Below are 25,143 nucleotides of genomic sequence, written 5' to 3'. Positions count from 1 at the left end.
GAATCTGAGTGCTGAGGAATTGGCTAGAGAAAATATAGGGAGAAATCTTTTTCGGCTTTCTAACCGATATATTTGTATATTTGTTTTAGCTCGACGTGCTCTTTGGGAACCTCGTGGAGATGGTCGAATTTCAGGTCGAATTCCTTAAAACCCTTGAAGATGGGGTGAGACTGATACCGGACTTGGAGAAGCTGGAAAAAGTTGAACAATTCAAGGTATTGAAGCGGCTTCTCTGTTTGTAGGTTAAACGCTTTTGCCTTTCCTTGACACTAAGGGAAATCTGTCGCAGGGAATTAAGCACGGGCTTATCACACCCAAACTCCTGAGCATAGATCTGATGTAAGATTGTGTCTCATTGCACATTGGGTGCTAAGCATTGATTTCATGTCTCACTGCCTTTTGAGCGGAAGAGAAAGACCGCCACTTCATGCTGCATGGCTAATACACCGGGCCTGGACTTTTTATTAGCAGCAAACATACTTGCCATTAATGTGTTAACTTGCGTGTTGAGAAAACATGGTGACAGACTGCAGCACAGACATATTATTATAAATATGGTTTATTTATACAGTATAGTGCCAATATAGTGTGAAGGGTAAACTTTTGTTATAGGACCTATTATCCAGAATACTTTGGACCTGGGTTATTCCAGATAATGAATATTTCCCTAATTTGGGTCTTCATACCTTACGTCTACTAGAAAATCATGTAAACATTAAATAAACCCAATAGTCTGGTTTTGCCTGCAATAAGGATGAATTATATCTTAGTTGGGATCAAGTACAAGCTACTGTTTTATTATTACAGAGAAAAAGGAAATACTTTTTTAAAATAATTTGAATAAAATGAAGTCTATGGGAGATATTGCTCTCTCCTCTCTTGTCCACCATGAGAAGCTCCTATCGATATCTGCCCGAAAGTCGGGCAGATGTCGATCAGGTAGGATTAAAAATCCTTTTGGATCGCGGCCGCATGTGTTCGTAGATGTGGTCCAGCGATCCGACCACCAGAATTGGCTGCGTTATGATCCGATCGTTAGGCCCACAATCTGATCAGACCAATATCGCCCACCTCAGTGTGGACATACCGGGGAGAGATCTGCTCATTTGGCAAAATCGCCAGCAATATTCATAGAGCTCTATAGTCGGTGGGTGCATGAAACCATAAAGTCCTGACTATGTATTTTGCTTTGCAGAAAGTGTTGTTTTCCCTGGGTGGATCTTTTCTCTATTACGCCGACCGGTTCAAGCTGTACAGTGCCTTCTGCGCCAGTCATACAAAAGTCCCAAAAGTATTAGTCAAAGGTAATAAAAGACTTGTACTCAGGTTCTTGGAATGAGCTTTCTAGCCCTGACTTATCACTTGTCTGTTACCCCGGAAGAACAAGAATGTAAATTAGAAGTGTTAATATTTATTACATGTGTATTTTTTTCATAATTTGAAACTTTCGTAGGTCATTTTTAAATCTTTCCTGCCCGTGCTAGTGTGTACTGACCTATTGTCTCTACCTTTGAGGTCTGAGATCAATTGCAGAAAGTCAGAACTCAGTGGATAGAATTGAGAGGTGCCAGACGTCTATTAATGGCTGAAGGAAAGCAGCCGCTCCTGCTGTGCTAACTGCCTCGGCACATCTGGGGGGGAAGGGCAAGCAAAAATGACTTTCTCTATCTCAGGAGTGCCTTACTTTACTTATGTGAGGTCTAATTTTAGTTATGTTGTCCCTTTAGGGCAAAGACACATGCTCAGATTAGGGGAGATTAGTCGCCCAGTGACAAATATCCTCTTCTTCGGGCGACTAATCTCCTTGAACTGCCTTCCCGCCGGCTAGAATGTAAATCACTAGCGGGGTGGCTCTCGGATCGCTTCGTTTTCCGAAGTTGCCTCAAAAGGAAACTTAAGGTGACTTCTGAAAACGAAGCGCTCCGAGTGCCACCCCGCTGGCGATTTACATTCTAGCCGACAGGAAGGAGAGGCGATTAATCTCAGAGCGACTAAATCTCCCCGAATCTGAGCATGTGTCTCTGCCCTTATGATCTACATCCATAAAAGCATTGTTAGCATTCTGTTCCATGGAAAAAAATACTTAAATATTGTACTGATTTATAAGAGAATTTATATTGCTATATTTAAGAAACAACTATTTCTTATGTAACCTTAACAGAATTTATATCTGAATGAAAAGAATAAAACAGGAGGGTGATTAAGACAAGCTGTTTGTTGACAGTGTCTTGAGATCTACTGATCCCCAACTAAAGGTCTACTGGTAGATCCTCATCTACCTTTTGGACACCCCTGGGCTATCTTATGGGCTTTTCTCTGTAGAGATAAACATGATTCAGGGTCAATGGGAGCATACTTGCGAGTTATTTTTGTGCCTTGAATATATTTTTGCAGTGATTAAAAAGCCTAATAGCTTCTAGAGTGCATCGCTAATACAGGCTGCATTATAAATACCAGTCTGGGAGTTTGGAAATGGGAATCGTTGATTAGACTATTTCTCTTGCAGCCAAGACCGACTCTAACTTCAAAGCGTTTCTTGATGCTCAAAATCCCAAGCAGCAGCATTCCTCCACGCTGGAGTCCTACCTGATTAAGCCAATCCAGCGCATCCTCAAATACCCTCTGCTGCTCAAAGAACTCTTTTCCCTGACCGACGCCGAGAGCGAAGAACATTATCATCTTGATGGTGAGCAACAAATATACATTGGCTGGGGGGGTGTAAATAAACTCCGGCATACAAAAACTGTATCCAGAAAGCGCCAAAAACTGTCCAAAGTTGTCTTTATTCTGTGCATAAGCTCAACTATTAGTAGTTTCTTAGTTATTGCTTTGTGTAAATCAGGGGTTCATTGCTGAATCATGGCTAGGATAGATTTGGGGCACAAATTGCTTAAATGAGTAGAACGTGGGCGGAAAGTGGAAGTACATGAAAACCAAACCTCCGCCATGTTAATAATGTTAATATTATGGTAGGGTAACAAGACTCTAAGCACATGGCCTGTGTGATGGTTCCTCCAAAAAAATCTAATGCTGATAAAAAAATGTACCCTAATCCCTGAAAGGAAAGGAATTCTCAGGTGACCAATAAGCTATATCACCATAGGACAGCCAAATAAATGGGTGCCAGCAGGGCAACTATAAGAAATCACGGGCCCCCATACAACAACATTTTCTTGGTCCCACCCAACACCACCGGCCCTGCCCCGGACTCCACCCCCGCCCAAACCACAGTAAAACATGTCAACTAAAGTAAAACCAAACATGAACGGTAAAACCCATTGGTGACCAAGGTTCCCCCTTCAAGTTAAAAAAAAAAACATAGGTGGTCAGGGGCCGTATAGAATTTTTTTTAAAAAAATTGGTGGCCAAGCCCTTACAAGTTGAAAATTCCTTTGGTGGTCAGGGCCCCATAGAAAATTTAAAAAAAACATTGGTGGTCAGGGGCCCCACTTACAAGTAAAACAAAAGCCTTGGTGGTCAGGGGGCCCATAGAAAATAAAAGAAAAAACGTTGGCGGCCAGGGGTTTAAGTTCAGTGGAACTTACCAAAGGTTTTTCTTTCTTGTCCTCAGCGATTACAAATTCTTCGCTTTCTTCTACAGCATTCGGCTCCTTTTGGGTCTTTCCGCCACCACTTCGCAGTTTCACGCTCTTAAGGGGGCCCCCATTTAACCTTAGATTTTGCCGGGACAACTGTCCCCGCTGTGCCCCCCTCATGGCGGCCCTGGGTGCCAGTATGTAGTTCAGGGGATAATGAGTGCAGGTTTCTTCTTGCCTTGTCCTGCTATGATTGCCTTGTGTATTATATCTGTTACTGTTCCCCCTTCCCAAAAATGAGGTTCATGTTTCTCAGACCTTGTGATCCTGCTCTGCCAAGGAAATACAATGTGTTTTTCAATTATGTCTGATAACCTCAAGGTCATGTGCTGTAGATGTGTCTAATTACTCAATCCCTGAAACCGGCAGAGATCCATGCGCTCGCAAAGGAGAGAGCCCTTCCTCCTCCATAGCATTCATGTTTATTAATGACCACTTAATACCATCACTGCTGCCAGAGAGCTGTTACTGTGCTAGTGGCGACGGTTTGAAACGGTGCCTGAGATTTTATCTCTAGTGACCTTGAGACAAAGGCCGTTTTCGAATATTTAGGAATCAGAACAAACAGAACATGGTAGATGATATTTTACTGCTCCTGCTCTTTGAACTTAAACTCCCAACACCCGCCAGAGGAGCTTCAAATGCTTTAATGCCAAATTGTATTATTTTATTTTTTTTTTGTAGCCTTTTAATTCTTTGTTTCTTTAATATTTCCCCAGTGGCTATCAAAACCATGAACAAAGTGGCCAGCCACATAAATGAGATGCAGAAAATCCACGAGGAATACGGAGCGGTGTTTGATCAGCTTATAGCGGAGCAGAGTGGGGAAGTAAAAGAGGTAAATAAACTGGTAGAATTTGTTCTTTTATGATAAGGAATATATAAATAGGAATTTGCCCAGGGAACCTTATTCTTATTGCATTACCATCATAGATTTTAACTATTACTGATGACTGATATACAACCAACCAGGGGCCTGGCTCAGTTTGATTTCAGCCCCACTCATGACGATGGCCAAATTGCTCTTGATCAGAAGGGGACAATCTATTTCACTGCTGTGAAGAAGAGCAACTGATGACCCCATGGGGGTTATAATTAAACTTTGTTTTTCCTTTCAACCTACTGGGAGACTCCAAATAGGAACGAGTTGACCGAATCATGTAGTGTGGCAGCTCCTATGGCTCTAAAACTGATAAAAAGTGGATCTATCTGTTGGTACTTAGATTAGATTGATTAAAAAAGGATCAGTAGATTGGTAGTTAATGGAAAAGAGAAAGAAAGATATCCCTTCTTTATCAATTATAACCTAATCACCATTCAAAATATGTTTCTTTATTGTTTTTTATATATTTTTTTATTTATACGGAACACGGCTTCTATACACAGAGCTGGATGTTTGCACCTCATGTTGATTTGTGAAATATTGATAATTTTTACTGGAATGTCGGTTTAGGGTAGTGTTTAGACTAAAAATCTAAATGAAAAGTGCTAATGCAATAAATGAGTCCAATTATTTTATGCTCTTTCTTGACACTTAAGGGTCAGGCCACACTGGGCGTTTTGGGGAGATTTGGTCGCCTGGCGACTAATCGCCTCGTTTTTACGGCGACCAATCTCCCCAAACACCTTCCCTCACTCTGCCCTGGCTAAAATGAAAAAACGCCGGCGCTAATCACACGCATCGATTCGTTTTCAGCAACTTCGGGCGACTTCGGAAAACGAATCATCGCGTGTGATTAGCACCGGCATTTTTTCATTTTAGCCGGCGCACAATGAGTTAAGGTGTTTGGGGAGATTGGCCAGGCGACCAAATCTCCCCAAAACGCCCAGTGTGGCCTGACCCTAAAGTGTCTTAGTGCTAATTCAGATTTAAAGTGACTTGTTGCAAATTAAGTAAGTAAAAAAGTCTAGCATAAATAGTTAATAGTTCATTTTCTATCCTTATTTAAATTAACCAATTGATAAATAATAAAGTGAACGAGTGCTTAAATCAAAAATCCCAATTCATCCAGAAAAATTCATATACTTGCTCAGATTGTATGAAGTAGTAGAAAAAGGAAAAGAATAGTAGGTGGAGTCCCGTTTAGACTTTCTTAACTTTTTGCTATTTTCGGGGCCCCACAAAGCTGGAAAAGTCAGGGCTTCTGGGACTGTGGTCTCAGTATTACCTTATCTAACTTCTGGAAGAACTAGCTATCCTGCAAAACCACATATTCCAGAGTGCTTCATAGAGAAAGCCTATTGCTTAGATGAAGAATAGATTTCTGAGCAGGTAACAAAAGAAACCATTCCTACGATTTTTCTAAAAAAAAAAACCCCAAGAATTCAGTTAAAATGGTATAAACCGTCTGTATAATTGCTGCCGACGCGCGTTTCGCTTTAGCTTTTTCATAGGTCTATGGGCCTTAGCACTAAGTCACTTTAAGTGTCAAGAAAGAGCATAAATGAATTGGAATAATTTATTGCACTAGCACTTTATATTATATTATATTTATTTAGATTTTTAGTCTAAACACTACCCTAAACGGGCATTCCAGTAAAAATGTATCAATATTTCACAAATCAGCACGAGGTGCAAACATCCTGTTCTGTGTATAGAAGCCGTATAAACAACAATAAAGAAACATATATTTTGAATGGTGATTAAGTTCTAATTGATAAAGATGGGATATCTTTCTTTCTCTTTTCCATTAGCTCCTATGGCTCCTCCTTAGACATAAAATACTAGGGATGCACCGAATTCAGGATTCGGTTCGGGATTCAGCCTTTTTCAGCAGGATTCGGATTCGGCCGAATCCTTCTGCCCGGCCGAACCGAATCCTAATTTGCATATGCAAATTAGGGATGGGAGGGAAATCCCGTGACTTTTTGTCACAAAACAAGGAAGTAAAAAATGTTTTCCCCTTCTCACCCCTAATTTGCATATGCAAATCACTAATTTGCATATTCAAATTAGGATTCGATTCGGGGGTTCAGCCGAATCCAAAATAGTGGATTTGGTGCATCCCTATAAAATACACAGGCACAGGGAGAAAGCCAGCATTACTTTTTATTTTGTATATCAGCATTGCCACTTTATTTAAATCCTTTGTATGTTTGGGTAACTCACCCCTATGTTGATATTATAAAAGATGAGATATGGGGTTAATATTTACAGGGCGGGCTGGGAGCCCAGGGTTTGTGTGCTATAAATGTACAACCCTGTTGTCCTTAGCAAGGATTTTCAAGAGAGGGGATTGAATGAAAAGGCTGTAATTTGTGTGTCAGTGCCTTACTGATTGCGGCTGCCTTTGTTCTCGTGCAGGTGGCCGACTTGTCCATGGGAGACCTGCTGTTACACAACACAGTCGTTTGGCTTAATCCACCTGCATCCTTGGGCAAGTGGAAAAAGGACCCCGAACTGGAAACATTTGGTAGGTTAACAAGCTAATTTCCCCTTTAATGAGCTCATCCCTCCCAGGACTGAGACTTACAATGGCTGCTTTATTAGCGTTCAGCACACTCGGGCTTTTATGGTTCTGCTCCTGACTGGCTGTGCTGAAAAAGAATTCCCAGTTTTTGGTGACGCTAATGAATTTGTGATTAAAAACCACGACTAGCTTTGAAATGCCATTTTCCTTTTAGTAGGGGAATGTGACTGGATCCAGTTAACCCTGGGGTTGCAGAATTGCTAAAAAGCCTGGTATTGGTGATATTGGTCTAAAAATGCAAATATTTTAGAAACCACTGAAGTATAAATTAGCTAATTTTTGGAGTTTAAAGGAAAACGAAACGCCCCAATAATAAAACCCACTGCCCTATATAGTCCCCCTTTTCCTGCTTCCTCCTCGCAAGGACGTTTTCTGATCAAGGGGCTCCTGCCGTAGGAGTTTGAATGGGGGGGGTGGAAGGCCCTCTTTCTTTATCTTAAAATATTCCCTTTGAAGGCGATTTAAAGAGAACTACCCCCCACTTATAAAAGCCCCTACCCACTAGCCTACATAGTCCCCCCTCCCTGCTTCCCCCCGCATAGGTGATTACACCTGAAAGTGCCCCTAATCCTATATACTAACCGAAGGCCTATCTATGTCCCGAGTGGAGGGGAGGCAGATGCGCACGCAACTTCGGTTAGGATCTATGAGATGCGCGCGCAACTTCAGCCGAAAGACATAGATGCGGCCTTCGATTAGCAGATGTGCTGGAAGGTTAGGATCAGAACAGGTTAGGATCGGGGAGGCAGATGCGCTGGAAGGTTAGGATCTAGGGAGGCAGATGCGCTCACCGTCTCCTTCTGCCTCCCGCCGCCTCTTCTTTCCTGCTCACTCAGGCGGCGACCGCTGGAAGGTTAGGATCTAGGGAGGCAGATGCGCTCACCGTCACACTAGGGGAACCGGTTGCGTACCTGCACGAAAGTCTGTATAAGCGTCGGCCATCTTGCTACTCCTCTGCGACTTTGTCATCCGCCCACTGCCAAATCCGCCCACTAAAGTCTGTATAAGCGTCGGCCATCTTGCTACTCCTCTGCGAGTTTGTCATCCGCCCACTAAAGTCTGTATAAGCATCGGCCATCTTGCTACTCCTTTGCAAGTTTGTCTAATGGCGGCGCTAGCGTCACTCTAGGAGGGGAACCGGTTGCGTACCTGCACGAAAGTCTGTATAAGCGTCGGCCATCTTGCTACTCCTCTGCGACTTTGTCATCCGCCCACTGCCAAATCCGCCCACTAAAGTCTGTATAAGCGTCGGCCATCTTGCTACTCCTCTGCGAGTTTGTCATCCGCCCACTAAAGTCTGTATAAGCGTCGGCCATCTTGCTACTCCTTTGCAAGTTTGTCTAATGGCGGCGCTAGCGTCACTCTAGGAGGGGAACCGGTTGCGTACCTGCGTGGGTGGCCATTTTTAGCAAAACGGGCTATATTATCTCCAAAAAATATTGATGTTGACATGATAAACAACCAAGTGATTGCATTAATTCCTGGACAAAGCTGTGTCTTTCTGAGTACTGACTGTATTGATTCTGAAGACGAAAGTGAGAAACTTAACTTCCCATTAGAATATTTAAACACTATCAACAATGCTGGATTACCACAACACAATCTTATACTCAAAGTAGGAACAATAGTCATGCTGTTAAGAAACCTTAAGGGTAGGGGCACACGGCGCGATTTCGCCGCGATTCTGCGCTAAGCGAGTTGTCGCTGCGTTTTTTAAGCCGAAATAGCTTTGCTAACTTTGGCGCTGGCGTCAATGCAAATCGCGGCGAAATCGCTGCGCTAATTCACACGCGGCGATTCGTTTTCTATTGTCGTCCGAAGTTGCCTCGCTGAGCGTTTCCGGGCGACAGTAGAAAAAGAATCGCCGCGTGTGAATTAGCGCAGCGATTTCGCCGCGATTTGCATTGACGCCAGCGCCAAAGTTAGCAAAGCTATTTCGGCTTAAAAAACGCAGCGACAACTCGCCCAGCGCAGAATCGCGGCGAAATCGCGCCGTGTGCCCCTACCCTAACACTAAGCAAGGTTTATGTAACGGTACACGGTTGGTTGTGAAGAGCATGAGACAAAATGTTATCAAGGCAGAAGTGCTTACAGGATCCCATAGCGGTGATACTGTTTTGATTCCCAGAATTGACCTTACCAGTTCTGACCAGGAATTACCTTTTAAACTTAAACGACGACAATTCCCCATTAAGGCTGCATTTGCCATGACAATCAACAAATCACAAGGACAAACATTGGATAAAGTCGGCATTTACCTATCTGAGCCTGTGTTTGGTCATGGTCAACTTTATGTTGCATTTTCAAGAGTGCAGCGTTCATCTGATGTTAAAGTCAAGATTTTAAGTACAGCTCACCAGGGAGAACTCATTCAAGGACAGGAGAACATTTTCACAAAAAATGTTGTTTATAAAGAAATTTTTCAGTAACACTTTACTACCAATAAACTCAAAATTTAAGAATTCTAATAGCAGATAGGTAATAACAAGCAATAGGCACAGATTCACTCTACATCCCCACAAATTAGCGTCGCCAGTTGCTGCCTGGGGATGCCGAGTGAATCAGCACCCATCGCATTTTGCTGCCTCACTGTTGTTACCATTCTTTCATTAACGATTCTTTAGAGAATCGGGGGTTTACTGGTTCATTACTAACGTATTGGTGCAGAGTAAGCGCAGCGGAGCTCATGGGATAAGTAGTACTTATCTGTTATCTACTGTGTATCCTGTGCTTGAATGGCTGCCCCCATGGCTACACAGCAGCTTGTTTATATAAACTATAGTAGTACTTATCTGTTATCTACTGTGTATCCTGTGCTTGAATGGCTGCCCCCATGGCTACACAGCAGCTTGTTTATATAAACTATAGTAGTACTTATCTGTTATCTACTGTGTATCCTGTGCTTGAATGGCTGCCCCCATGGCTACACAGTAGCTTGTTTATATAAACTATAGTAGTACTTATCTGTTATCTACTGTGTATCCTGTGCTTGAATGGCTGCCCCCATGGCTACACAGCAGCTTGTTTATATAAACTATAGTAGTACTTATCTGTTATCTACTGTGTATCCTGTGCTTGAATGGCTGCCCCCATGGCTACAAAGTAGCTTGTTTATATAAACTATAGTAGTACTTATCTGTTATCTACTGTGTATCCTGTGCTTGAATGGCTGCTCCAATGGCTACACAGCAGCTTGTTTATATAAACTATAGTAGTACTTATCTGTTATCTACTGTGTATCCTGTGGTTGAAAGGCTGCCTCCATGGCTACACAGCAGCTTGTTTATATAAACTATAGTAGTACTTATCTGTTTTCTACTGTGTATCCTGTGCTTGAATGGCTGCCCCCATGGCTACACAGCAGCTTGTTTATATAAACTATAGTAGTACTTATCTGTTATCTACTGTGTATCCTGTGCTTGAATGGCTGCCCCCATGGCTACACAGCATCTTGTATATATAAACTATAGTAGTACTTATCTGTTATCTACTGTGTATCCTGTGCTTGAATGCCTGCCCCCATGTCTACACAGCAGCTTGTTTATATAAACTATAGTAGTACTTATCTGTTATCTACTGTGTATCCTGTGCTTGAATGGCTGCCCCCATGGCTACACAGCAGCTTGTTTATATAATCTATAGTAGTACTTATCTGTTATCTACTGTGTATCCTGTGCTAGAATGGCTGCCCCCATGGCTACACAGCAGCTTGTTTATATTAACTATAGTAGTACTTATCTGTTATCTACTGTGTATCCTGTGCTTGAATGGCTGCCCCCATGACTACAAAGCAGCTTGTTTATATTAACTATAGTAGTACTTATCTGTTATCTACTGTGTATCCTGTGCTTGAATGGCTGCCCCCATGGCTACACAGCAGCTTGTTTATATAAACTATAGTAGTACTTATCTGTTATCTACTGTGTATCCTGTGCTTGAATGGCTGCCCCCATGGCTACACAGCAGCTTGTTTATTTAAACTATAGTAGAGTTTCTGACACACACCAGATTTTCCAGAGCAGGGCAACACTACATTATATTGTCATTCCTTTAAAACACTTTCATTTTTTGGTGTTCCTGTTCCTTTAATCCCATGCTAATATTGTTTAGGGCTCCAAACACTACACTGAGGTAAATGGGTTTCAGAGGATTTCTGAGCCTGGTGGCCTGAATGCTTTGTTATGAAGAGAATGGAAGCACAACGGGTGCCTATTTTTCCTACTGAAACGACACATTTCAATAAACACAAATAAATACACGTTAATACGTATTTAATAATGTAGTTTGTCTTCAGAAATGTTCTAGTATGAGTGACCCTCCTTTCTTTTGCTCCCCAGTCTTTAAGGCTGCCGTGGTCTTGGTGTATAAGGACAGCTCCAAGCAAAAGAAGAAGCTGGTAAGACTTTGGCCTTGGGCTGTTTGGGGGGCGGGTGCAAGATCTGCCCTGTGTCTGTTCTTAGTCTCACTCTCAAATATAATGCCAGGGGGGATCCCATCGAGCATCCATGTTTGAAGATCGAGATCCATTTCGTTTCCGTCACATGATTCCAACCGAGGCTTTGCAAGTTCGAGCCATGACGACTTCAGGTAAAGCTTTTAGTTACTTGATTAAACCGTGTCCTAATTTTGTGTTTTCTCCCACGTGTCACGTTATAGCAGATAGTCTCTGATTTCATTCTGGATCTCTTAGGGGAATACTATTCATTCATTTGCCTATGGATCTCTTAGGGCAGAGACACACACTGCTATTTCGCCCAGCGACAAATCGCTTCTTCTTCAGGCGACTAATCTCCACGAACTGCCTTCGTTTTCCGAAGTCGCCCGAAGTTGCCTCACGAGAAAACTTCAAGAGCAACTTCAGAAAGCGGAAGCAACCCGAGTGCCATCCCGCCGGTGATATACATTCTAGCCGGCGGGAAGGCAGTCCTGGGAGATTAGTCGCCCGAAGAAGAAGCGATTTGTTGCTGGTCGACTAATCTCCTGAAATAGCAGCGTGTGTCTCTGCCCTTGTGTAAATTCTATTTGTGTTTCACTTTTGTTAATTTTGCTTATGAAGATTTTAGTTGTTCATCTTGCCTTAGCATCCATTGGCTTGCTTGATGTCCACAACCCTAGATTTGTACTTGTGTCCTTTTATAGAGGTGTCATTGTGTATTGTCAAATTCTATCATGGTGTGGTATGGCAATTGTAGTGTTAGTGACCACAAGAGTTTGGAAAAAATTGTGAAAATGGCAGGTGAGATTACTGTAGAGTTTTTGCCTTCAATCCAAGAGATTTTGGCGATATGGCGCCCGTGAGTTCCGCTGCGCTGAATCTGCAAAGAGAGGCAAGTAAAGAGTTAGGGGCATCTACAGAAGGTAACAGCTAGGCTGGGGGGGAGCAGGGAGGGGGGTCTATGTAGGGTAGGGGTTTATATAATTAAAGGTTTGGTTCTCCTTTAATGAATTGGTTGCGAGAAGGAGAAAATAATATTCACTTTATTGCACAATATATTGATAGTAATCATTTACAATGTGAATGGTGGAGACGTATGGAAAAAAAACACGGGTTGTAATTGAGGTATAATAAGGCACAATTAATTGCACCTTATAGTAGGGTTGGCGGAAGATTTTAGATTGAACAAATAAATAGATTGATACTCTTTTATGTCACAATGAAGGAGCAGAAGCCGGTGAAATCGTTTTTTTTTGCATATTACGTATTGTTTTGCCCCAAGTGTACATTGAAGTATGTCTTGTTATATGTGCTTGTCTTATGAGTGTGTGTGTGTAATACACTGTGTATTACAGTGTATTAGGAAAAAGGACTTATGCAATTTCTTCTCATTATGTATTCTTTCTTTTGTATGCAGAAGAGATGACAATAAATGGGATTTGACTTTGACATGACTTTTTGCTGCCCATAGCCCTCCTATGATGTCATAATATCACTAGAAGAAGCCAAAAATGGCAGAGGGGGTTATGAGATCACTAAGGGTTAGGCTGGCCAGTAAAGCTGGAATCCAAAATTCAAACAGGTCAGCGCTAATGAAAGCTCAGGAGAAGAAATAAAATGAAAAAAGGGAAAATAGATAATATAGTGTGGTATTTGCTGACTCCGTTGTAGTTCCACAACCTCATATGGTCTCGGACGACCTTTAGTGCAATTAACCTTTTACACTTCACCACGTGCAGTTAGTTTAGGTGGGTGATATATACACACCAATATGGGACTTAGCCTCCAAATGCAATCCTAATATTATTAGGTAACAAATAGCCATGCAATGAACATTGAGTTAAAAGGCAATATTTATTCTCCACCATGCCATATATGTTAAAACCATTTAAAATAGAGCTGCGCTGCCTTGGGGATAGAGATCCCTCTACCCCCCTTATCTAACACTATTAGATACAATTGGATATAGGGAACTGCATGCAATTTGTATTCTGTTAAGGTGGCCATACATGGAGAGATCCGCTCATTTGGCGATGTCGCCAAAGAAGCGGATCTCCCTCCGATATGCCCACCTTGAGGTGGGCAATATGGGGCTGATCCAATCGTGGGCCCTAGGGCCCAACGATCGGATCCTAGCGAATGGGCGGTTGGATCGTGGGACCGCATCAACGAACAGATGCGGCCGCGATCCGACGGGATTTTTAGTCCCATCCGTTCGAGATCTGGCCAACTTTCGGCCAGATCTCGATCGGGGAAGCCCGTCGGGGGCCCCCATACACGGGCCAATAAGCTGCCGACTCGGTCTGTCGGCAGCTTTTATCGGCCTGTGTATGGCCACCTTTAGATGAAACCGAGTTGTAATATATTATATTGCGGAGCACAGAGCCTCTCCAAATGAATCCGTAGGTGAGTGTTCATATAAGGTGGATAAATGTGTGCCATTACAACGCTGTGCGGCGACAACTGGAATCTCTCTCCCCCTCTCTTGAGGATTGTGTGCAGATTGGAGCAAGTGGATGTGATGTGCAATTTGGTCGTAAATGCCGAGCGTTGAGACATCCGGTGTGGGACGCGGCCAGTCACGGTCAGCATACATCTTTATTAGGCGGCAGTTTGCTGCCGGATATGAGGCTATGCTTGGGCGAACATGATTATGTGAAGGTCACGTGTAATATCGAATGCCATACCATGGTGGCTGTGTTACTAAGCTGCTCGCCGGATGCACTAATTTGTTAAAGAATTCATTTTACATTGATTGCCCACATAGCACAGCACCAACTTTATTGCTGAATAAATATCCAATTCCCACACCGGCTCCGCTCTTACACACCGTAAGGCACAACATTGATTAATCCCATGGGACTAATTAGTCCCCCGTTATGGATTCAAGGACTTTATTGGTGCTAATAACCACTTTGGTTCACTCCATATACTAATGTCAGATGTGACGGCACACATTTATCCTCCTTAGATTACACTCCCCTACGGATTCATTTGGACTGAGGCTCTGTGCACCGCAATAAAATATATTACAACTGGTAACAATCTGGCGGTTTCATCTAACAGAATACAAATTGCATGCAGTTCCCTATATCCAATTGTATCTAATAGTGTTAGATAAGTGGAGTAGAGGGATCCCTATCCCCAAGGCAGCGCTGCTCTATTTTAAATGGTTTTAATATATATGGCATGGTGGAGAATAAATATTGCCTTTTAACTAAATTTTCATTGCATGGCTATTTGTTACCTAATATTATTAGGATTGCATTTGGAGGCTAAGTCCCATATTGATGTGTATATATTATAATTTAGAATACATGTGGACACCGCCATTAATGCAGGCTAGGAATTGGCTCTTGAATCTATCTATATATGCACCTTGCCTGGGCTTAAATGGATACTGTCATGGGAAAAAAAATTTTTTCAAAATAAATCAGTTAATAGTGCTGCTCCAGCAGAATTCTGCACTGAAATCCATTTCTCAAAAGAGCAAACAGATTTTTTTATATTCAATTTTGAAATCTGACATGGGGCTAGACATATTGTCAATTTCCCAGCTGCCCCAAGTCAACGTCTTTAGTCTATAACAATTGGTTACACTCACATTTATGGGATTAAAACAGGCATCTCTCTCCGCTGTAGTCCAGGTTGTTGTAAGTGTAAGTAGTCCAGGTTTGGAAACTGAATCGCAAACCACTAAGAACACTTACAACAAGTACCCACCTAAACTAACTGCACGTGGTGAAGTGTAAAAGGTTAATTGCACTAAAGGTCGTCTGAGACCATATGAGGTCTATTTTCACTTTTTTCATTTTATTTCTTCCCCTGAGCTTTCATTACTGCTGACCTTTTTTACTCGAGGAGAAACGAGTAGTGATGGGCGAATTTGCGCCGTTTCGCCGAAAAATTCGCAAAACGGCACCGGCATCTCGTTTTTGACGCCGGCGAATTCTTGCGGGCGTTTCGCGAATTTATTCGCTGGCGACGAAACGCGCAAATTCGCAGCGAATTCGCGCCTGGCAAATTAATTCGCCCATCACTAGAAACGAGGTCTGTTGGGTCGGAGAACAAAGGGAAATTTCAGAAACTTTGGTCACACCAAAAAAATTTTTTTTTATATTGTTGGGCCAATAAAGCTGTCACTACAGAGCAGGAACAAACCCCCTACGTTTTCCCATTGCCTGTATGTAGATTTCACATAAATCCATGTGACCGTAGGTATTCTGATGTGCTAATGGTATACACGGCCCTTTAATGGAGCCTGACACTTCTTGATTACATGTTGAAATACAATTCTTCACGCTTTTAGACTGTCGCTCCTTATTAGATGCATTGCTCCAATCTGCATACTAATTTGTGTCCCTGCTCGGGCTAATCAGACGTCATTATGTTTTCTGTCTCTCCCTGTTAAGATGCAGAAACCAACTCTGTCTGTGAGATTGTTCATGTGAAATCAGAGTCAGAGGGAAGACCAGAGAGAGCCTTCCACTTGTGCTGCAGGTAAGTCGACATTTCTCTACAGGGAAAACCATAGCTGACAGTACCCTATCCCCCCCCCCAGAAACACTCTCACCATAAGGGTTGCCACCTTTTCTGGAAAAAAAAATACTGGTCTATATATTTATCTTTTTTTCTCCTATTAATAACATTAGCCATCATTTATACTGGCCAGGTGACAACCCTAATGCTCCATGCTTGCACACATTGGTCCATACCTTTAGACTTTTGTTCAAGCCAACCATTCATTTCTGGGTATGACAGTAGCTGGTCACACTCGGTCTGTTTCTGATTTGGCCAAACTGTTTTGTGACGGCACCAGCACCTCTCATCCAAACCGTAGATACAGGCAGGGAGGTGACCCATTTGTATATTATTGAGTTGAGCCACTAGCTGACCCATAACTCCATGGACAAACACAAGAGACCCTCTGCACTCAACCCATTATCAATATATTAAAGGACCAGTAACATAAAAAACCATTTAAAAAAAAATTTGTTTCTTTGTAATGAAAAAAAAACCCCCACCGAGACAGTTTTAACTTTTAAATCGCAAAGCTTTTATTAAGAAATTACTTACCGATTCTCTGCATGCGCTCCTCTTCAGAAACGGCATCAGGTTGACAAATCCATCATTTCTCCTCCCGGGCTATCTCCTATAGAAGGCAGGGAGGAGAAATCGAGTGGCACGCAATGGATTGTCAACCTGTCGCTGTTTCTGAAGAGGAGCGCATGCAGAGAATCGGTAAGTAATTTCTTAATAAAAGCTTTGCGATTTAAAAGTTAAAACTGTCTTGGTGTTTTTTTTTCATTACAAAGAAACAAATTTAAAAAAAAAAATTTTTATGTTACTGCTCCTTTAAGGACATTAAGACATTTTGTGTATACAGCTACTAAAAAATGCCTTACCCTTTAAACAAAACAGGGATTGTTTGTCCATATATTGCAATATATTTAAGCTGGCCAACTACGTCAAAGTCATCCCATATCTGGCCAGTCCTACGCTCAATTTTCATCTTATTCATTAAAGGGATCCTGTCATCCAAAAACATGTTTTTTTTCAAAACACATCAGTTAATAGTGCTGCTCCAGCAGAATTCTGCACTGAAATCCATCACTCAGAGCACAAGTCACATGACTTGGGGCAGCTGGGAAATTGACAATATGTCTAGCCCCATGTCAGATTTCAAAATTGAATATAAAAAAATCTGTTTGCTCTTTTGAGAAATGGATTTCAGTGCAGAATTCTGCTGGATCAGCACTATTAACTGATTCATTTTGAAAAAAATTTTTTTTACCATGACAGTATCCCTTTAAGAATTCTATTGCTTCATTATACATTTTACACAGGGACTAAGTTTTACCTGCAACTTACCTGCTGCTTTCAAGGTTAAAACTCCCAAACTTGGCTGCCCTTTTATTAGACACCAGTGGGATCACCTGACTATAGCTGGGAAGGGTGGGAGCTACAACATGGAGCTGGTCACTGCTCCTGTATAACTATAACAAACAAGGGAAAGTTGTGCTCCAGCAGAATTCTGCACTGAAATCCATTTCTCAAAAGAGCAAACAGATTTTTTTATATTCAATTTTGAAATCTGACATGGGGCTAGACATTTTGTCAATTTCCCAGCTGCCCCTGGTCATGTGACTTGTGCCTGCACTTTAGAAGAGAAATGCTTTCTGGCAGGCTGCTGTTTTTCCTTCTCAATGTAACTGAATGTGTCTCAGTGGGACATGGGTTTTTACTAATGAGTATTGTTCTTAGATCTGCCAGGCAGCTGTTATCTTGTGTTAGAGAGCTGCTATCTGGTTACCTTCCCATTGTTCTTTTGTTTGGCTGCTGGGGGGGAAAGGGAGGGAGTGATATCACTCCAACTTGCAGTACAGCAGTAAAGAGTGATTGAAGTTTATCAGAGCACAAGCCACATGACTTGGGGCAGCTGGGAAATTGACAATATGTCTAGCCCCATGTCAGATTTAAAAATTGAATATAAAAAAATCTTTTTGCTCTTTTGAGAAATGGATTTCAGTGCAGAATTCTGCTGGATCAGCACTATTAACTGATTCATTTTGAAAAAATTTTTTTTTCCCATGACAGTATCCCTTTAAGAATTCTATTGCTTCATTATACATTTTACACAGGGACTAAGTTTTACCTGCAACTTACTTGCTGCTTTCAAAGTAAAACTCCCAAACTTGGCTGCCCTTTTATTAGACACCAGTGGGATCACCTGACTATAGCTGGGAAGGGTGGGAGCTACAACATGGAGCTGGTCACTGCTCCTGTATAACTATAACAAACAATGGAAAGTTGCGCTCACCACTAGTTTTTAAAAATAAGTGGTGACCATAACTCCATGGGTTTCACTTGAAACCAAAGACTTTGTTTATTTAGTCTGATGTGTGTTTGGCTTTCCCAAAAATGCAACATTCTTAATTTGCCTCTGTCTTTGTCCACCAGTGACGCGGGGCGTAAGAAGGAGCTTCTAAGGGCCGTGCACTCTGTTCTGCGTGACAAGCACCGGCGGCAGCTGCTGAAAACAGAAAGTTTACCCAACTCCCAGCAATACGTCCCGTTCGGAGGGAAGAGACTGTGCGCATTGAAAGGTGCCCGTCCCACCATGAACCGAGCAGGTAGAGCAGTGCAGAGTGTGCTCCCTAATAGAGACGCCTCACAGGAAAGCTCAGAGCTGAGCCCTGTTCCTAATGAACACACGTGAAGTGTGCACTCACTAGAGACTCCTCACCTGTACTCGGATCAAGGAACGTTTCCTACAGAAGATAGCTACCTGCACAGTGTATTTATTTATTTCTACATTTATTAAAGCCTATTGCACTTTTCCTCTTTGCCTCTGGTACTGCGGATTCATTTCTCTCCATCCCATAAGAAATATCGCACTAATGAGTGAACCCGGGTCACACCGTTGTGGTAATGAACACAGATCTGCCGGGCTCAGTCTGATGACTTCCAGTCTGGTGGGGCCATTGATCAGGAAATTAGTTGGCCACACCGGCTGAATCTCAAGGCTACAAAGATACAGTCATGGCTATAACAATGTCAAGGATAAGTAAGCCATAGGAACCGCCCAGATATTTTGTTCCAAATGGGTTTCCAATAGATGCTGCCTGCTTTGCTATTAGTTATTGGATCTAGTGCAAATTTGTTACAATTCCCAAAAGGGAAATATATATTGGTGCCTTCTATTAGCAAATGAAGACAATTACTAATGTGTCAAGTTTTTCTTTGGGGTACAATAATTGGTATCCAATATGTAGGGGCAAACCAGTGGTAGAGCACGAATAGGAGGCTTCATTCATTTCTAGGCTTGAATGGCACTAGTCCAGGGACTAGTCTGTTTTTTTTGCCTTCCTCTGTATCAACTGGCAGTTAGGCAGAGTTAAAAGGTTGAACTTGATGGACGTGTGCCTTTTTTTCAGCCTAACTTACTATGTAATGCCCCAGCACCCTCTGTAATGGCAGTGTATCCATCATATTGTGTGAGTGCTTTTAAGGAGGAACTAAAGCCTCAGAAATAGTGGCAAACTCTTGCACCTTTAGAGCCTCTTCAATGGCAGCCATATGATCTGAGTCAAGATCTCTACCCATGGATTGGCCTCTCCAGTTGTGATACTTTCAGCCTTCCTTTAGCAAGTTTGTCCTTGTGTTTGGCACGCATGCTTACACTCATTACTCAGCGGAGTGCTGGTGGTAACCGATGCACTTTTCAATGTGCTTGTATCTAATGATATCATGTTATGGGGACCGGTAAAAAAAAAAAAAAAGGACGAGAAGATGTGGGTGCTAAGGGAGACTATTTAGATGAGATGCTGTAACTCTGGGATGTTCTAGAACAGTGATCCCCAACCAGTAGCTCATGAGCAACATGTTGCTCCCCAACCCCTTGGATGTTGCTCTCAGTGGCCTCACATCAAGTGCTTATTTTTTAATTCAAGGCTTGGAGGCAAGTTTTAATTGCATAAAAACAGATGTACTACCAAACAGGCTCCCAGTCCATATAGGGGCTACCAATAGTCAATCACAGCCCTTATTTAGCACCACCCAGGAACATTTTTCATGCTTGTGTTGCTCCCCCAACTAATTTTACATCTGAATGTTGCTCAAAGGTTGGGGACCCCTGTTCTAGAAGGATTCTGTTCTTCAGATACCTTCTGTAGGCCTCCTATTATGTTCTACTCCCCTTACAAGAAGCCAGAATTGGGCCAGTTGGTGTTTGTCATCATTGGGAGCATGGCCAGCTCAAAAGAACCACAAATGGAACTCTGCATAGCAGAGATAACTCCCGTAGTCTGTGCAGATAGATTCCAGCTGACAATGGTAGCAGAGGCCTTCCCCTGTAGGCACAGCTTTGTATATTGAGGGTATACTGTCCCTTTAAGAGACAATGCACTATTAAATCAGGCTGCCGTGATGTACGTTTGCTCTCCGCCCACCCCAGTGCGGTGTCACGAATCAGTGAGTCATCCCAAGTTTCGTGCAGATCTGTATTTTGTACCGCGCCATTAAATTGTTTGTTGTCGAGTCCGTTGACAAGTGAATGTAAAACTCTTATTTTCTGTGTATTCTGTTTGCGATCGGCCATTTTCCACTTGCTCACTTGTCCTTTCTCTTCAGTTTCAGCGCCGAGTAGGTCCCTCGCCAGGCGAAGGCGACTCGTGAGAAACCGCTTCACCATCGATTCCGACACAGTCTTCTCGACAAACCCCGATAAAGATTCCGACCAGGAGGCCGAGCCTTCGCCGCCCCAGCAGTCGTCAAACAGCGGCGACACGGACCGCTGGGTAGAAGAGCAATTCGACCTGGCGCAGTACGAAGAGCAGGACGACGTTAAGGAGACGGACATACTGAGTAGTGACGATGAGTACTGTGAGTCTATAAAGGGGGGCTCCATGGAAAAGGATCTGAGCGAGCAATTGGAGGCCACCTCTCTTTCTAGTAACCCAGTGGGCACCAAAGTCCAGGACACGAGTACGCATGCCTCTCGTATGGCTCAGCTGAAGAAACAAAGTGCGTTCTCCGGCATGAACGGCAGCATTGAGAGCAACGCGGAGGAAGTCATATGGGTGAAACGGGAAGACTTTGTCCCTGTCAGGAAACTCAACACCGAAATCTAGCGAAAGTGTTCTGCTTTGCCCTTTATACGAGAAGTCCTGTCAGAATAGTTCCCGTGCACTGTGGAAAGTGATCTTTTTAGAATGCACACTTGCACGCACAACATTGGCAGCTAAAAACGGCCCAGGGGCCACATATATCCGGGTTACAGTAATTCACAACAAACAAGCCCACGTTCCCACCCTTTGATGTGTAAAACAGAAGGGCTTGTTAATCTTATTTATTGTAAAACAATCAGGGTTTGGAGAGAATGGGAAATGCTGACTGAAAGGATAGGGGGCAAACGGTGGGTGGGAGTGTGGCGCCCCCTAAGGGTGGTGGCACACGGGGAGATTAGTCGCCAATCTTCGTTAATAATCTCCCGAAATGTCTTCCCGCTGGCAAGAATACGAATCGCTGGCAGGATGACATACGTATTGCTTCGGTTCTCCAAATCGGCCAAAGTTGCCTCTCGAGGAACTTCGGAAAATGAAGCAATGCGTCAGCGATTCGTATTCTTACCGACGGGAAGACATTTCAGCGAAGAAGTGACACTGGCCGACTAATCTCCCCGTCCACCCCCACCCTAACTCTGGGCAATGGAAGTGAGCACAAGGAGCAAACGGGAACCTTCATCGCGGTCCGTTATTCCATTCTTGTTTTTGCTGCCTTTCACTCGCGTCGGAGAATCCAACGTTCCCTATCCCACTTCGGTGTCAGCCTGTAGTAGTAGCTTTGTATTTGGCGAGTGTTCCAGGAACAGACTTGGCTTTTATGTTGTAAAGCTATTATTATTATTTACTTTTTATTTTGGTATATTTGCTGGTTATTTAATAGTTACGTTTGCGCTGCGCATACATTTTTTAACATTTGAGACCAATTCTCAACGATGCCAAACTCTTAACTAGAGACCCCGAGGAAACACTTGAAAAAAAACAAAAAACAAAAGAATTAAAAATATATATCTTTTTGTATTTATACCTTTTACATTCAGGGACACCAGGGATCAGGGGTGTGGGGCATTTTACATTGTAAAGTTACAGGATAAAGAAATCTAGTCTTTCATAGGAGATAGGACACAGTAGTTTTTTATGCATATTATATATATATATATATTTAATACAAAAAAACATGCACAGGTCAACACTTAAGACAGTTCCCCATTTTATAAGTCATTCCTCCATTCTACATTGAGGCAGGGCTGTCCAACGAACAGATTGTTCTGTCCAAAGCATCTTTATGACATCATCTCTTTAATGATGTCAGTGGTTTGAAGAATAACTCCTAAGCCGTGGATGTAGAGACAGCAGTGCATTAGGGTGGTCATCATTTGTAGAGTTCAGAATGACATGGAAATGGAGATAGCCCAAGTTCTCTTTGGAGGCCCAATGGTAGCCTTTAATTGACAGCCCTGTTACCAACCATAAATTGTCCATTCCTTGCACTTGGTACATTAAAAGTGCAGGCTTGTTGACATCTTCCAACTTTTCCCCCTTTGGACCAGTTTTTTTTTTTTTTGGAATCCTTCAGGCTGTGGCTTCCTGGCAGTTGCTGAGCTAGAACTCAATGGGAGTTGACAGTTGGGCAGTGCCACCACTGATATCCCTGTTCTTAGCCAACACAAATTCTGTACGATCATGCTTTTGCTCTCACGTGGAGACGGTAACTGTTGTGCAATTCATTTGCCTTGACATCTTCATGTTGATGGAAGTGCTGCTGAACCTGCTCATGGGCCAGAGGGACCAGTCGCTGTAATAGTGGCCCTGGCTCTGAAGGGTGGCATGGCAACTTTCTAGGTAAGGTTCCATTGTGATGTGTAAGTGGCAACATCAGCTGTGACCTTGCTCTTGTTTTTTTGCTGCTTAAAATCCCAGTCCATCTGATTTGGGGTTGGCGTGACCGTGACGTTTGCAGTCCATGCACAAAGCTTTTTTTGAGGAAATAAAAAAAATAAAATATATATATATTTTATCCTTTGTAACTCTATTGTCATTTGATGGCACCTGCAGTTCACTTGTGTATGACCTACTTGATAGCCTGAGATAAGCAGTCTTGTTGTGTACTGTAGCCAAGCAGAATATGGTCAATTGTGAAAAACTGGAAAGTCTGGTGCTTTTAAAGGTACCGCACCCTGTACATATTGTCAGGACATGTCTTATGTCACACGTTCTTATATATTTCTTTTATAAGCGGAAAGAAGGTCTATTTTTATGTTTTTAGTTCAATGAATGAAAAGTTGTAAATGCCTGTCAAACAATAAAATATTAAAGAAAGTAGCCGCCTCCATCATTGAAGTATTTCAGTATATACCTTATATGGAGTGAAGTCCAAGACGTTGAGCATTAGTAGAGCTAAAAAGGTGAGTGGCTTCTGTATGTTGACTTATATCCTTCCCACCTATGTCTATGATTGATTGTCCACTACTGTAGGACTCAAGGAGAAATGTGCCCAACCTGAAAACACCTTGGTTGTACTACCAATTTGAGTCTGTACCTGGCAGCAAGAACATTTTTTTTTTCATTCTTGAGACCAAGGTTTGTTGCTGGTATTTGGTCATTGATCTTCTCTCCAACTACAGCAATCGCTAGGGCGGTGGCACGAAAACTGTTTAGTTGCTGCTGTCCTCTGAGAGAAAACTGGTGCTACCAAAATACATCACTAATGAAGGTGCCCATGCATGTGTGGATAAAAGTCAATTGTCCCGTGTGACTTGAATTGATCTGCTTTATTGGTTGATATCTGATGGGGCATGTTCAGATATTGACCAAGCTAAGCAGAGCATCTGACCATAGATAAGGTCTGCAGATGTCCACACTGCCCTTACATTATCCAACCACAGCTTGGAGGACCAAATATTTGGAATCAGATGATTTTGTCCACCATTTGAGGAGCTGCTCACACCCTAACTGGCCTTCAGACTGCCCCCCCCTTTAGTTCACAATAAGGTTACACATATATATAGAAACATTGGGGTCACCCTGCTATAGTTCCAGGGGTACCCAGAGCACAAATAAGCTCTCACCCCAAATCTCCCCCTAACTGGCCTTCGGGCTGGGCCCCCTTAGCTCATAACAAGGTTACAGATATATAGAAACATTGGGGTAACAGTCACCCTGCTATATTTCCAGGGGTACCCAGGGCACAAATAAGCTCTCACCCCAAATCTCCCCCTAACTGCCTTCAGACTGGGCCCCCTTAGCTTATAACAAGGTTACAGTGCCGCAAATTCAGTACTTCCAGCCGCACGTGACTTTAGGTGTGGCTACCAGGGGTCACTAACTCAGTCTCTCACCCTCCTTGCACACAGGTTAGACTAGCATAACAGCACCCCTAATGACAAACAACACCCACAAAACTCATTCACTGCCACCATCTATCATTAACAGGCGACAGAAACCCGATGTGACTATTCCCCTGTTCTCTCTAACAGGTAATAACTCAACACTACACCAATGCATTAAACACTCTCTCACTATAGTCAGGATTAGTTCCTACTGATTCAACAAGTACTCCAGCACACCAAGGGTTAATCAGCATACAAAACCTTGTCCTGGAGGCAAGCGGCTCTCCCTCCCTTGGGATTTCCCCCCTCCACGTGGAATGGCTCTTATCAGTCAGGGCTTGGAGAAGGACATTACAGCTCAAATGTCCCAATAACTGGACTTCAGGTTGTGCATTGTGTAATATATAATTAATAGGACCTGTCATCCAATTCCATTTCCCTGTGATAAAAGACCAAAGCTACAGATGAGAATGTGGGTTTAAAACTGGAATCTATTTACAATTTATTACAATGTAGGAAATTAATTTCTAAGACCATTTGCAGGTGGCCATCTTTAACGGTTTGACTTTTGGTCTAGTTGAATTTTGAAAGCAACTTTCAGACTGGAATCAAAGCCGCTCATTGGTTGCGCGTTGAACCCAGAAACCAGTCCTTTGTTAGAATGCCAGAATGAGAGAGAAATAGGAGAGTGAGCTGAATGGGAAGCAGTTTACATATCATTCTCCTAAGCAAGCAGAGCAAGTTTATAGA

At 42.7% G+C, this 25,143-nt stretch overlaps 1 protein-coding gene across 2 annotated transcripts in view; it reads left to right on the top strand.

Moving 5' to 3' along the window:
- Positions 1–23,383, top strand: part of LOC121400406 (T-lymphoma invasion and metastasis-inducing protein 1-like) — a 37,412-nt gene extending 14,029 nt beyond the window's left edge. For both annotated transcript variants that reach the window (XM_041583396.1, XM_041583395.1), the window contains exons 4-13: positions 90–215; positions 1,196–1,304; positions 2,507–2,686; positions 4,316–4,434; positions 6,901–7,009; positions 11,404–11,462; positions 11,551–11,653; positions 15,914–16,001; positions 18,462–18,634; positions 20,634–23,383. In XM_041583396.1, the coding sequence (XP_041439330.1) occupies positions 90–215; positions 1,196–1,304; positions 2,507–2,686; positions 4,316–4,434; positions 6,901–7,009; positions 11,404–11,462; positions 11,551–11,653; positions 15,914–16,001; positions 18,462–18,634; positions 20,634–21,133 (1,566 nt within the window). In that variant the 3' untranslated portion in view covers positions 21,134–23,383. The remainder of the gene's footprint in view (positions 1–89; positions 216–1,195; positions 1,305–2,506; positions 2,687–4,315; positions 4,435–6,900; positions 7,010–11,403; positions 11,463–11,550; positions 11,654–15,913; positions 16,002–18,461; positions 18,635–20,633) is intronic.
- The last annotated feature ends 1,760 nt before the right edge of the window (positions 23,384–25,143 follow it).

The sequence above is a fragment of the Xenopus laevis genome, chromosome 2S (assembly GCF_017654675.1).
Source record: "Xenopus laevis strain J_2021 chromosome 2S, Xenopus_laevis_v10.1, whole genome shotgun sequence".
NCBI classification, from domain to species: domain Eukaryota; kingdom Metazoa; phylum Chordata; class Amphibia; order Anura; family Pipidae; genus Xenopus; species Xenopus laevis.
The sequence above is the reverse complement of the archived record's forward strand: the minus strand, read 5'-3'. Positions and strand labels throughout refer to the sequence as shown.